General features: G+C 41.0%; 1 protein-coding gene across 1 annotated transcript in view; it reads left to right on the forward strand.

Annotated features, from left to right (window-relative positions):
* Positions 1 to 15511, forward strand: part of GARNL3 (GTPase activating Rap/RanGAP domain like 3) — a 199076-nt gene that overhangs the window by 115143 nt on the left and 68422 nt on the right. The window contains exons 13-15 of the mRNA XM_065418845.1: positions 7205 to 7313; positions 13414 to 13459; positions 14270 to 14376. Of these exons, the coding sequence (XP_065274917.1) occupies positions 7205 to 7313; positions 13414 to 13459; positions 14270 to 14376 (262 nt within the window). The remainder of the gene's footprint in view (positions 1 to 7204; positions 7314 to 13413; positions 13460 to 14269; positions 14377 to 15511) is intronic.

A 15511-nucleotide genomic window follows, 5' to 3' on the forward strand; every position in this document is an offset into this window, starting at 1 on the left:
TGACGGGTAGTTGAAAGGCAATCCATGAGTTATTGTAATAGATTTTCATTGTGGGCTATGAGGGCAGCATCATCAGGGAATAGAAGTTCCCTGATTAGCACTTTTTTTTACTTTGGTCTTTGACTTATGTCGGGACAGGTTGAAGAGTTTCCCATCTGATCTTATGTGGAGATACACTCCATCTTTCATGTCCTTAAACGCACAGTTCAAGAGTACTGAGAAGAAGATTCCAAAGTGTGTAGGGGCAAGAACACATCCTTGCTTCACTCCGCTTTTCATCTCAAAGCTGTCTGAAGTGGACCTGTCAAACTGGACAGTTGCTCTCTTTTTGTTGTGGAATGAACATATAAGACTTAACAGGGTTGGTGTACATCCTATCTTTTCTAGTATTGCAAATAGACCTGCTCTGCTGACTGTGTTGAATGCTTTGGTTAGGTCCACAAAGGCGATGTACAATGATCGGTTTTGCTCTCTGCACTTTTCTTGAAGTTGACACAGAGAAAATATCATGTCTATCGTTGATCTTCCAGCCTTGAATCCACACTGTGATTCAGGGTAGGCACGATTTGCCAGCTGTTGTAGGTGCACTAAGATGACTTTTATGAAAGCTTTTCCTGCTACGCTTAGTAGCGAGATACCACTGTAGTTGTTGCATTCACCCTTTTTGCCTTTATTTTTATACAAATTGATGATGTTTGCATCACGCATCTCTTGTGGTACCTCACCCTCTTTTATAGCATTTAAGTAGCAGCTAATGAAGATATGGTAATAGGCTGTCTTTCCCTCACTTGAGGATTTCTGCTGGGATGCCATATTTTCCAGGAGCCTTGCCACTTGATAGCAAATCATTGGCCTTGCTTAGCTCTTCTACAGTGGGCTCCACATCTAGCTCTGGCATGACCTTTAGAGTTGGTATTTGGTCCAGTGATTTGCTGGTGATGTTTCTTTCTTGTGCGTATAGCTCTGAATAATGTTCAACCCAATGAAACAACTGCTTGCTTTTATCTGTAATGATTTCACCACTGTGCGATTTGAGAGGAGCAGCCTTGTTGACAGTGGGACCTAGAGCTTTCTTCAGGCCATCATACATGACTTTGAGGTTTCCTGTGTCTGAGGCTGTCTGTATCTCTTCACAGAGCTTGATCCAGTAATGATTTGCACAGTGTCTGCTTGCTCGCTGTATCTCGGTTTTTGCATGTCAAAATCTCACTTTGGTGCTCTCTGTTGGCTTCTTGTTGTGTTCAGGATAGGCTGTGTTCTTAATATTGATGAGAGGTAATCGTTCCGCTTCATTTTCTTCAAATTTTTTGATGGTCTCTTTTCCCCAAATGTAGCTAAAGCTGTTTCATGGATTGTTCTTAAATCTTCCCAAAATGCCTCTGCCTTCTCTGGTAATGACTTTCCATGCATACTAAGTTCAAAAGCCTGCACAAACTCTTGGCATTTCCTCTGGTTTTTGGTGTTGATATCATTCATTTTGGGCTTGCTCCTAGGTTTTGCTCTATGTAGTTTCTTGGCTGTAATCTTCACTTTGCTAATAATCAAGGAGTGGTCAGTGTCACAGTCAGCGCTGTTGAACGTGCAAGTGTTCTGCACTAAGGGTAGGTCTTTCCTCCTGACGATAACAAGGTCTACTTGGTGTCAGTGGCCTGATCGTGGATGTCGCCATGACACTTTAAGAACTAAGAAGGGCCATACTGGGTCAGTCCAAAGGTCCATCTAGTCCAGTATCCTGTCTTCTGACAGAGGCCAATGCCAGGTGCCCCAGGGGGAATGAACAAAACAGGTAGTCATCAAGTGATCCATCCCCTGTCACCCATTCCCAGCTTCTGGCAAACAGGCTAGGATCACCATCCCTGCCCATCCTGGCTAATAGCCATTGATGGACCAATCCTCCATGAATTTATCTAGTTCTTTTTTGAACCCTGTTATAGTCTTGGCCTTCACAACATCCTCTGGCAAGAAGTTCCACAGGTTGACTGTGTGTTATGTGAAAAAATACTTTATTTTGTTTGTTTTAAACCTGCTGCCTATTAATTTCATTTGGTGACCCCTAGTTCTTGTGTTATAAGAAGGAGTAAATAACACTTCTTTATTTATTTTCTCCACACCAGTCATGATTTTATAGACCTCTGTTATATCCCCCCCTTAGTTGTTTCTTTTTCAAGCTGAAAAGTCCCAGTCTTATTAATCTTTCCTCAAATCGCAGCCATTCCATACCCCTAATCATTTTTGTTGCCCTTTTCTGAATCTTTTCCAATTCCAATATATCTTTTTAGAGATGGGGCGACCACATCTGCACGCAGTATTCAAGATGTGGCTGTACCATGGATGTATATAGAGGCAATATGGTATTTTTTGTCTTATTATCTATCCCTTTTTTAATGATTCCCAACATTCCGTTCGCTTTTTTGACTGCCACTGCACATTGAGTAGATGTTTTCAGAGAACTATCCACAATGACTACAAGATCTTTCTTGAGTGGTAACAGCTAAGTTAGACCTCATCATTTTATATTATAGTTGGGATTATATTTTCCAATGTGCATTACTTTGCATTTATCAACATCGATAAACACTTAGTGGCGATCTTTTCCTGTATAATATGAATTGGTAATGCACATTTGCTTTTGGGCGCAGAATTCAAGAAGTTGTTGGCCGTTCTGATTCATCTTGACAATGCCAAAATGTCCTAGGCAATCTGGCCATGAGTTGTTGTCTGCACTGACTCTTGCATTAAAGTCACCGAGGAGGAAAAATTGCTCAGTTGATGGTATTCTTTTGACGACTTGATGCAAAGAGTTTTAAAATGTATCCTTCTCCTCAGGGCTAGATTTGAGTGTTGGTGCATAGGCACTAATGATGTTCACATAGCCGATGGTTGTCTGAAGTTTAAGTGAGATGATACGCTCTGACTTCCCAGTGGGTGTTTCTAGGAGCTTTACCCACTTGTTTCTCACAGCAAAACCGACACCGTGCAGACGATTTTTGTTGTTGCTTTTATCTTGCCAAAAGAAGGTATAATTGGCCTCTTGGACAGAACCAGCATCTGCAAGTCTTGTTTCCTGAAGTGCTGCAATGTCAACATTGAGTTTGTACAGCTCACAGTCTATCAAAGCTGACTTCCATATGCTGCTTGTGTATTGTAGGTCGTCATCGTCTGTCAATCCTGGACATGTGGTCCGACATTCCAGCTGCCAAGCCGGAAAGTTCTTGGTTTCTTATTTTTGCCAGGTGCAAGGTTTCCATCTGCCATTCAACTTTTGGTCTAGCCCCACGTACCCCATGAGGCGGGCAAACTGTGGCGGGTCAGCACCTAACTGTCCGGGGGCTGCCCGGCTTTGTGGCAGGCGGTGGCTGACCAATGGAACGCAGTGATTCCTCTCACCATCGAAGGTGACCTGTGGCGCCCTCCTCTACGCCAATCAGATGAGAGCTTATAACCCGTAACTGCCACCTTCTGTGTTGTGTCCATGTTGCCAGCAAGGATGGAGTGTCCTCTCCATGTGATGTGACTTCAATAGCCTGGGCAGTTGATATGGAGGCGCTGCTTTGCCCATGTGTCAGCGTTCCCCTCTTGACTTCACTGGTTTGGACCAAAGGAAGGATGGGAGTCAATACATTTGGAACCAGCTATGCTGCAGGAGTTGCCAGAGCAGAGGAGATCTTCCCTCTGCCTGCCTTTCGGGGTTCCACTCCTAGATTGATTATCAGCCACAGCTGAAGGAGCCAGCCTGTCCTGTGTGGATGTTGTTGGCACAAACACTGAGTGAATTTGCTCATCCGCCTTTTGATGGCGTTTCCTCCATCAATGGTTCTACTACCTTCCTTAGGCGCTCATCAGTCCAAAGCCATTGTTGCTTCCTGAGGTTTCTGGGTTAATTAACTGCTGCCCAGTACTCAGCGTTGACCAGTACAGGTTGTACCGCTTATGGTCATAGCGGTAGCAGGTTTTCAGTTCTGACCTGACCATGCCTAATAGGTTTAGGAATATCACAGAGAACATATAGTAGAATTCTAAAGGGGTTTTCTTCATAATGATGACATGAGAATATAAAAACATTCCATCCTCCATATGTGGCAAATTTTCTAAGCTACCTCCCATTGTGTAGGAGTCAGAGTACCAATGCTGCAGAATGTGAATTAGAGAACCACAGTTTTCATTTTAGATTGTTTAGAACTATGAGAAGCTGAATGCAAATGAGGATGGAACACAATTTGTGTAAACGCTGCTGCTCTAGAAATACAAAAAAAGTTCGGAGTGAATTCCTTAGCCTCAATAGATCACATCTTCATTGTTTTAATGTAGTCTCACTACCAGCTGTACAAATAGCTTTCCAGCCTGTTTTGCATATAGGTAGAATTGAGATTTTTCATGGAGAAGGCTAATGCATACTGATTCATCCAAAAGAGAGTTCAGTGCTGTATGGCTAGCATCTAATTTTTGAAGGGTTCAAGTTCCCTTGATACCATTTCTTACTTGCTTCTCCCTGTGACTTCAGTGGGCATTTTGTTTGAGAAAGGAGCACAGGATGCTTGATTTATCAAACTTAAACATCTGAAATACTTTCTCATTTGAACTCTTTGTCTCTATGTCTTATTAGAAGAGTAAATGTGCCTTTTCTCCTCATGCAGTTTTTTCAATATATATGATGAAAATAGTGGGATTTATACAGGCAGGTTTCTCCGTCTTTTCATTCTTCTTGAACTGAGAGAGAAGTTTTAAATTCTGCCATGCCGCCTCAGAATGTTATTATTTATTTAAGTATTTATTAGTGGATTTAGACATAGATTAGGGTTAGGGTTTCTGTAATAACTATTCTTGACAGGTAGCATTTACATTTTTCTGTATTGCCTTATACTGTGTTTAATTGTTTTTATTTTGCCACAGTTGGCTAGGGTTTTGGGTCTTTCTTTGATTTTGCAAATTGTGATGAAAAGGGACAATTAACAAAAACATTATAAATAATTTTAAAAACAATTATTGCACAGTTATATAACTTGTAGAAAATGGAGTCCAAGGTTACAAATAATGTGCTTTTAAATATATAGGCAGTCAAGTGCATTGACAATTATAGTTCTTATTACATACACACATTTTTAGGGCACCGCCTGCTATGATATGAGGGCACAATTTAGATGGCTTACATTTTGGTCTTTTAACATTTCCATACAACAAGAGCAAATGTTAAATATACACAAACATTTAGAGGACCTTGTTTCCAGTCTTCCATGTATTTCTCAGCTATCACTTAGATGCCTGATATTTTTAGATTCTTTTATAAGTGTGGAGTAGATTTCACCTTTTATTGCCATCTGTTGTAAAGGTTTCAGTGTATGCTGTTTCATTTTAATGCCAAAAAATGTGTGACACAAGTACAGCTGTTTTTTAAAATGTAGCCCTGAATGTTTGTTTTCAAGTCAGTGAATAAAATTCAATTCAATTCAAGTTATTTAATGCCAAGTAGACTAATGCCAGAAGCAAATACATGTATATGTATCTATTTCAATTTATAATGGCATAAAAACCACACCCCTCTGGTATTCTGGGCACCTTCTGATGTTCTTTAAATAACAACATAATAAAAACTAAGCTAATACACTTCCAGTAAAACTCCACCCTCAACACAACCTAGTAGATGGTACTTACCAACCAGAACTCTGTCTCACAATGTAAAGAGTCAGCGTCACCCAGGCCCAACCTGTTCAGCCACCAGCCCCTGTTTTGTTGAAATGAGGGGATTCCTACTTGAGCACCTCAGATAACCACAACTGTGGCAGTATGATCATGGGAAAACAGCAGTCTGTCAAGTAGGCTGTACTTAAGTGATTTATGGTTTCATAAATGAGAACAAGTATCTTAAATTCCACCCAAAAACTAATAACAATCAGCATAGATCACAGAATAAGATTGAGCACTTATTGATGGCAGACATAATAGGCCGTCTTCTTAGGAGCAGCCCAGTAAAGACAATAGAATCATGATATCCTAGAAGATTCAGAAATATATATACTAAAGAGTAATAATTTTATCAGAAATATATTAGAAAACCTAGAGGCCTCTGCTGTCTGGAATTCTTGGGGAATTTTAAAAGTTTTATTAAATTGTCATATTACTGTTGTCGTACCCAGGCTGAAAGGGACTGGATAACTTTTTAATGGGGCTCTCACTTAGAGAGCTTAGTCACAAGGGACAAGGCCTTAAACCAGGGATCAGCAACCTTTGGCACGTGGCTCGCCAGGGTAAGCACCCTGGCGGGCCGAGCCCGTTTGTTTACCTGCGGCGTCCGCAGGTTCCCACTGGCCGCGGTTCACCGTCCCAGGCCAATGAGGGCAGCGGGAAGCGGCGCGGGCCGAGGGATGTGCTGGCCGCCGCTTCCCGCCACCGGCATTGGCCTGGAGCGGCGAACTGCGGCCAGTGGGAGCCGCGATCAGCCAAACCTGCGGACGCGGCAGGTAAACAAACTGTCCCGGCCTGCCAGGGTGCTTACCCTGGTGAGCCACGTGCCAAAGGTTGCTGATTTTTGCCTTAAACCAAGCAGAGATCAATAGTTAACCTCTGAAAAAGCAGACAAAACATTTCCCTTTGATCAAATTTCAGCATCTCGTTTCTCTTAGTCTGAAGTTCCATAGCCACTTCTGAAGTTTGGTTTCATGGTTCTCAGATTGAGGTTAGTGAAATTCAATTTCATTTAGACTAACCTTGATGCTTTCAAATTAAAAATGGACTCCTAACAAGTCCTTTGCAGTACACTGTGCAGTAAGGTATATATCTTGCTTTCCCTTCCTCATAAATAGAATTAAAAATTATTCTAAAATGTAATTTGCATGTAATTCAGTTAAATTTAAATAATATAGATAATTATTTCTAATTAATTTTAACAAATACTGTGTTTGGGCTATAAATAGACATCAGTTCCTCATATTTCCATGGTCATTGTACAATTAGAACAAGAATGAATAAAGAATAAAGCAGCTTCACAGTATTTTGACATTACTGTACTGCATTTTTAAATGCCTGTATTTAGATAAAAACAGAACAGTATGTTTGTATAAATTTTGCCTGCACACACTTCAGATTACCATCAACTGCTATCATAGAAAAAGTGCATTAAATTCAATAATCTTATGTTGTGTTTCATTGTTCTTTCACTGTATTAATACTCAGGATCCAATTCTAGTGATTGTATCTCTCCTTTTTGTAGGTAGAAAGGAAGCGTCATATTGGAAATGACATTGTCACTATCGTGTTCCAGGAAGGGGAAGAATCTTCTCCAGCATTTAAGCCTTCCATGATTCGCTCTCATTTTACACGTATCTTTTGCTTTCTGTTTTTTTAATTGACTAAAGCTTGTTTACAAACCCCCATTAAATCCTTCCTATATGCCATTCACAGAAGAGAAAAGTATATTTTAAAATATCTTATATATGACATCTTATAGATTACTTAATTTTGTATCCCTAAATCTGTGAAAATTCTCCATCATGAACTACATCAAAGGTGTGCAGATTAAAAACAAGCAGACACTTTCAAATCAGATGCTTTTATTACTAAAGAATTCTTCAGATGGCTTCACAAAGTTAACTCCATATACATTTCCAAAAGAATATTTTCAGAAAATACTTCTGCTATTGATGTGAATAAATGTTTCAGTATCTACCGAATGCTGCCTCATGACATTTAGAGATAATTTATTTTAGATATTTATTATAGATGGGATAGGATACACAATTAAAGTAAAAAATACCAAAACCTTCAGAGTGATGGGTGACATTTTAAAATTGCATTATGACCTATAGAAATGAACACAATACTGAGAGTCAGGAACTTGTGAGTTCTAAACCCAATTCTGATATTGACTACATGGTCTATTGTTGTTACCCCTTTCTTCTCGCCCACTTGTTTGTTTTAGCCATATGTTGGATCTTGTCTTTTAGATTTTTCTTTGAGCAGGGCCTATCATTTACTATATGATGCTAAAGTGTTTAGCACAGTGGGGACCCACGTCATAGAGGCCTCTAGATGCTACTGTAATACAAATGTTAATAATAAGACTTGGGGAAGTCACTTTATCTCTCTATACCCAAATTTCAATATTAGTAAAATCGTGACAATAATTCTTACCACATGGGGTGTTGAGAGGATTAGTTAATGAATGTTGAAGAGGAATATTTATCTCTTATCTAACACAGTCTTGGGTTTCAACATTCTCAAAGTTCTAAAGCCATTGGTCTAGACATGTGAAACCTGCGAGAAAAACACAGAAATTGGGCTTGTTTTTGGCTTAATTGGCTTGTGAGTTGCTTGTTGGCTATTTTTTGGCTTGTTGCTTGTTGTAGCTTGTTGCTTCTTTTTTTTTATCAGCTCTCCGCAAGGAGGGGCAAGGGGGGAGAGAGTCGGGGTGCACAGTGGGCCCACCACAGTCCCAGACTACACACAGGGGGGACCTAGTCACATAGAGTGTTGCGGTTCTTAGGGATTAGCTTGTTTTGGCCTTGTTTTGAAATGGGATTAGCTTGATTTTTGGCTTATTGTGAAAGTCAGGGTGCTTATTTACCGCATGAAAGTTGGCAACTGTGCATTGGTCCTGGCAGGAAGCATCCTGCACCAGTCCTTGCTATGTAATGTGGACACTCCCTAATGCGCTAGCTGCCAGTTCTTTTCAGACCATAGGTAGTGGTTGAGCTCCACCTTCTCCATGTAATGGGATGGAAAGCTAATGTATGGCTTTACTCCCTCAGTCTGTTAGCAAAGGTTCTGATGAAACTCCGGAGAGACACCAATTCTAATAGACCCCTTTTAGGACAAGACAGACAGATTCTTGAGCCTGTTTAGTACATTGCTAATCTCATCACTTTGAGAGTCTGAATATACTGGATCATATGTGTAGAGCAAGTCTTTACGTCTCAGCCTGGGAATTCCTCTCTGTTGCATGACTCTTGAGAGAAATAGAAAGACTTACTTTGTCCAAGCAGGTGTCCCAGTTCATCCTGTGGCTCAGAAATGCTTTTGGGCTGGTGTGAAATCCTACATGGATCCTTTTACATGCCCAATGCAAAAGTCAGTTAGCTACCACCTTCCACTCTGAGTTTGGGACAAAGACATCTTCCCTCCAACCCCATTTGGCAGCTGTTTTAGCATTTAAGGAACTGGATGTTAGGCCAGTGTCTACAGTAGAGGTGGACCAATGTTTTTGCTCCAGTAGTTCATTCACTGAAAAATGAAGTTTTGGTCAACTTTAAACTATTCACAAATTTGCTAAATCGTTTCAGTTAGAAAAAAATCGGGGTAGATTAATAAAACAGCTAGAGGAGTAGGTGGTATCCACTTTGTAGGTTCTAGCCCAATGGTTAGGACATACACCTGGGATGTGGAAGACCCAAGTTCAAGTCCCTTTTCTGAAACAGGGATTTAAATCCATATCTGCCCTCTCCCCAGATGATTGTCTTCACCACCAGGCTATTCTGGGATGGGTCTTTCTCCATCTCTCCTGTTGAAGCTGTTCCACTCTGTATAAAATATGTGAACAGAATAATGCAGAAAGAATAGCAAATGTGGCAGGTGACCAGCTTTGCTTAACAGAGAAATCTTGGGTGAGCTGAAACACAAAAGAAGCTTACAAGAAGTGGAAACTTGGACAGATGACTAGGGAAGAGTATAAAAATATTGCTCGAGCATGCAGGGGTATAATCAAGAAGGCCAACGCACAATTGGAGTTGCAGCTAGCAAAGGATGTGAAGGGTAACTGGAAAGGGTTTCTACAGGTATGTTAGCAACAAGAAGGTCAGGGAAAGTGTGGGACGCTTACTGAATGGGGGAGGTAACCTACTGACAGATGATGTGGAAGAAGCTGAAGTACTCAATGCTTTTTTTGCCTTGGTCTTCACAGACAAGGTCAGCTCCCAGACTGTTGCACTGGACAGCACGGTATGGGGAGGAGGTGAGCAGCCCTCAGTGGTGAAAGAACAGATTAAGGACTGTTTAGAAAAGCTGGACATGCACAAGTCCATGGGTCCGGATCTAATGCATCCGAGGGTGCTGAGGGAGTTGGCTGATGTGATTGCAGAGCCATTGGCCATTATCTTTGAAAACTCGTGGTCATCGGGGGAGGTCCCGGACGATTGGAAAAAGTCAAATATATATTGCCCATCTTTAAAAAAGGGAAGAAGGAGAATCCGGGGAACTATAGACCGGGCAGCCTCACCTCAGTCCCTGGAAAAATCATGGAGCAGGTCCTCAAGGAATCCATTTTGAAGCACTTGGAGGAGAGGAAGGTGATCAGGAACAGTCAACATGGATTCACCAAGGGCAAGTCATGCCGGACCAACCTGATTGCCTTCTATGATGAGATAACTGGCTTTGTGGATATGGGGAAAGTGGTGGAAGTGATATACCTTGACTTTAGCAAAGCTTTTGGTATGGTCTCCCACAGTATTCTTGCCAGCAAGTTAAAGACGTATGGATTGGATGAATGGACTATAAGGTGGATAGAAAGCTGGCTAGATTGTTGGGCTCATTGGGTAGTGATCAACGGCTCGATGTCTAGTTGGCAGCCAGTATCAAGCGGAGTGCCCCAGGCATTGGTCTTGGGGCCAGTTTTGTTCAACATCTTCATTAATGGTCTGGATGATGGGATGGATTGCACCCTCAGCAAGTTCGCAGATGACACTAAGCTGGGGGGAGAGGTAGATACGCTGGAGGGTAGGAATATGGTCCAGAGTGACCTAGACAAATTGGAAGATTGGGCCAAAAGAAATCTGATGAGGTTCAACAAGGACAAGTGCAGAGTCCTGCACTTAGGACAAATGAATCCCATGCACTGCTACAGGCTGGGGACCGACTGGCTAAGCGTCAGTTCTGCAGAAAAGGACCTGGGCATTACAGTGGACGAGAAGCTGGATGAGAGTCAACAGTGTGCCCTTGTTGCCAAGAAGGCTAACAGCATATTGGGCTGCATTAGTAGGAGCATTGCCAACAAATTGGGGAAGTGATTATTCCCCTCTATTCGGCACTGGTGAGGCCACATCTGGAGTTTTGCATCCAGTTTTGGGGCCTCCCACAACAGAAAGCATGTCGAAAAAATGGAGAGAGAGTCCAGCGAGGGAAACAAAAATGATTAGGGGGCTGGGGCACATGACGTATGAGGAGAGGCTGAGGGAACTGGGCTTATTTAGTCCGCAGAAGAGAAGAGTGAGGGGGGATTTGATAGCAGCCTTCAACTACTTGAAGGGGGGTTCCAAAGAGGATGGAGCTCGGCTGTTCTCAGTGGTGGCAGATGACAGAACCAGGAGCAATGGTCTCTGGTTGCAGTGGGGTTGTTCTAGGCTGGATATTTCACTAGGAGGGTGGTGAAGCACTGGAATGGGTTACCAAGGGAGGTGGTGGAATCTGCATCATGAGAGGTTTTTAAGACCCAGCTTGACAAAGTCCTGGCTGGGATGATTTAGATGGGGTTGGTCCTGCTTTGAGTAGGGGGGTTGGACTAGATGACCTGAGGTCTCTTCCAACTCTATGATTCTATGAATAGTCATTGGGCCACACAAAGAGAGAATGACTCTGTTGCCTGGTGGCTAGGGCACGCACATGGGAGATGCAACTTTAAGTGCCTACTCCAATGAATATTTAATTATTTATACAAAACAGAACAGCTTCAACAGGAGAGAGAGAGAATTTCTTATAGCCTGATGCCGGGCACTCACCTGGGAAGAAGGGAGTGGGTTCACATCCCTGCTCCAGGCCTAGCATTTGGACCTGGGTCTTCCACATACGAGGAGAGTGCCCTGACCATTGGGCTGAAAGTTATGTGAGCCACTTCTCCTGCTGCCATTTTGTGAATGTTTTGTTTAACTCAAAATGGACTTTTAATTTCACCAAGATTTTTTGGAAATTTTCTGATTTGGTTTGACCCAAACAGAATTTTATTTTTATTTTTTAACTGCCAGTGAACTGAAAAAACAAGTTATTTGCTCAGCTGTAATCTGCAGCTCCTTGTTATCAAATTCATGAGGGATTTGATGTGTTTAAATCACTTATTTAAAAGCCCCCATCATGGGAAATTAGTGTGGTCCTGGCCATGCTGCTGACAGCTTTTGAACCATTGAATGCGTATGAGCTCAAAACTCTTACAAGGAATGTTATTTTCTTGCTGGAACTGACTTCAGCCAGCAGAGTAAGAGCCTGGTCCTGAGATGTATAGCGCGCCTGCAGCTTCCGTTGTAATGCTCACCCCTTCTTAGGATCAAGCCCAGTTGTCTGATCCATCTTTTTACTAAATTCTTTGAAGATATATTGTGGCCACAGACATGCCCTAAATTCTTTCCAAAGGTGGTATCTGCGTTCCATGTGGCTCATTTAATTGTGCTGCCAATGTTTTCCCCCTCACCTAGTTGCCCATCCTGGGAAAGCTCTTCTCTAAGCTGTGTCTATAGTAGGAAAAATGCTCCTGTATTGAGGAGAGTTAGATAAGACAATAATAAAACACCTGAGCACTGGCTACGGTACAACCTCCATATTACTGCCACTGTTGGAGCTGTGCCACTGGAGAATTATAGGTCCTAATTTTTCTAGTGTAGACAAAGCCCAGAGCCTGATGGCAAAAGGTCCCTAGATCTTGTTAGGAGCACCCTAAAAACTCTTAGGTTGCTCAGATTTGTGTTTTCCTTGACACTGTTTATAGCTTAGAAGGTCATGCAGCTCAAAGGTCATGTCAAGGATCATTCAGTGTCAAGGAAATCTGCCACAACAAGATGCCTCTGATCTGTTTCTATCTGAGACTTGCATCCGCATTGAATTATCTGGCCATTTTTCCGTATGTGCTGTTGCCTAGATTCTCACCAGAGTCATGAATCAAGATTAGTAATAGATCTTGGTGCAGTCATGAAAATTTACATTGCTACCCTACTTGGCCCTCTGTTTAACTTAATTATGATGGAAGAATTTCTATAAGTCTGTGTTAGGAAATGTTATCATGTTGAAACATGTTTTTTAATAATTCACTCTGTGGTAACTGTAGACAAGAACAAGTTATTTTCAACATCATTAAGCCCAGTCGTGACTAGCTAAGATGATGCTGAATATGGCTTGTCTTCATGTATACTGACCACAGAGTTGTGACCATCAGATTAGCTAGCTCAGTTGTTGAAAATAGTGTTTAAACGCAATAAAACTTCTCATTGTAGACATTGACTAAGATACTTGCACTTTTTAAGCCTTGCCATTTTAAACATTCATAAAAGAGATGCCCTACCAGAACAATCGAAGGTGCATAAACTAGAATTATATCAAATGTAATAAAACAATTAATATATTTCACCATATTTCATCTGCTTTTTCAACAGAATGGGCATTTTCAAAACACAAGTGAACTCCATAGACATGAAAGTAATGGATTAATTTCTTTAACTTGCATGGCAGATATTTTTGCCTTAGTGAGATATAATAAGCAAAATGATAGTTACAGGTAGGTGCTAATTTTAACCAAATCATTCACTTTGTTAGTTTGATGTTACAGTAGAAGTGGAAGTAAACTATTCTTCATAGTCCACCTATCTAATTCCGTGAATTGGGTGTTTTTAAGTGATCATGAAAGTGAGTGGTAAACGGTTCCATGGTGGGGCATAATGTAGTTGATATCTATGGAATTTCCCCCCACAAATAAGAGTTACACCTTGTAACACATAGTGTGTTCTACTGTGCCTAAGCAAAGACTCTTATGTCCCGATTCAGTAATGTGACTGAGAATATACTCAGGTGAGGAATCCAGTATTATTGTGTTTATTCTGTACCCAATTGAAACTAGCCTTGCAGATAGGAAAATCTCTCTTTTGACTGTGTTACTCCTTATAATACTCTAGTTCTTGGGTCCTTTTATATATGTGCCTAGGGTTTGTGTTGGAAAATGTCTGTAATACACAGTTTAAAAAAAAAAAGGTAATGTACACAGTGGTAGGATTTTGTAATTGAAATGTTAAGTTTGTAATTTCATTTTTGTTTGAATAAGGACTAGATTCTGCCACTCTTGTTCTCATTGAATAGTGCATCATTCTACAAGAGTCAACTGAATGTAAAGTAATGTACTAGTTAATGGACAGGTGTCAGCATCTGATCCCAGGTGAATATCCTGAGAACATTCATTGAGACTTGCGATTTCTGAAGTGTTGATACGATGTTTCCCAGTAACAATTTATAGTTCTTGTTCCTGCTTAAGCAGTATGTCTGGTACTCTTTGTATGTGACTTTCAAACCAAATAAATAGTAATTCTTTCATTAGGCTGAAAATATTTTCAGAAGAAAGTGTACCTCTCTTTGGGCCTCCCCTTCCATCTCCACCTGTGTTCACAGATCACCAGGAATTCAGGGACTTTGTACTAGTGAAGTGTAAGTCTTTTTGAGGTCAAAGAGACCTTTTAAAACTTTTAGTCTGATACATAAGAATCTGCTCTTCACACTTATTTGGGATACTGTAGATTGTAAATAATTTTTCTGCTGTGCAATGTTACAGTTTTATATTGAGTCTTTTTTTAAAGTTTGGCTATTCTAGCCTCAGTGGAATATGAATCCCCTCAAACATTTCTATTTGGTTCTGATAAACACTGAACTCCCATGCAGTTAATGCTTCCTAGGTTACCAGATCCAATCTGGTTTGAGCATTTCAGAAGTATTTGTTCCATTGCTTAATGAATTGTTCATTTTCCAAAGGTTTCTTCTTAAAGACAAAGGAGAGTGATATTCAGAAACATATTAATCTAATGCCATTTCATATATTTAGCAGTAAAAGGTGCCAGACTGGCAACTTTGGAGACTAAAGTACTTTATCTACAGAAAATGTGCAGCATGGAAAACAGTCAGTATGTTTCAGTGCTGTTATGAATATTTTAGTGCTGTTATGAACCAGTTCCCGAGCAGAGAACTCAATCTTAATGGACTAATTCAAGCCGTGACCTCCTGCTAAGACTCCCAGGAAGGGGGCCACTGAGTACTAATCATGATTTTTGTCATGTAAACATCTGACCAATAGGAACTTGACTGAGAACTCACCAGTTCATTTCATATAAGTTACTAAAGAATACTCGTTGATATTTAAATGGATTAGCAGTGTAGACTCTTAACTCATGTATCAGCCAAGAGATTATTGGGCTGTGTGATCGAGATCTATGATTGCTCATTGCCCTTTAAAGCTAGAGGAATGACTCTAATTACTTTGATAAAATCTAATTAGAAAATGGCAAATTGCTTAATTTATTGAAAACTGCTTTATCAATTATAGTAACTCCTCACTTAAAGTCATCCCGGTTAACGTTTCGTTGTTACGTTGCTGATCAATTAGGGAATATGCTCGTTTAAAGTTGTGCAATGCTCCCTTCGAATGTTGTTTGGTAGCCGCCTGCTTTGTCTACTGCTTGCAGGAAGAGCAGCCCCTTGCAGCTAGCTGGTGGGGGCTTGGAATCAGGGTGGACCGGCAACCCCCTATCAGCTCCCCGCTCCCCTAAGTTCCATGTGCAGCAGCTGCCTG

Source organism: Emys orbicularis, chromosome 18 (genome assembly GCF_028017835.1).
Source record: "Emys orbicularis isolate rEmyOrb1 chromosome 18, rEmyOrb1.hap1, whole genome shotgun sequence".
Taxonomy (NCBI): Eukaryota; Metazoa; Chordata; order Testudines; family Emydidae; genus Emys; species Emys orbicularis.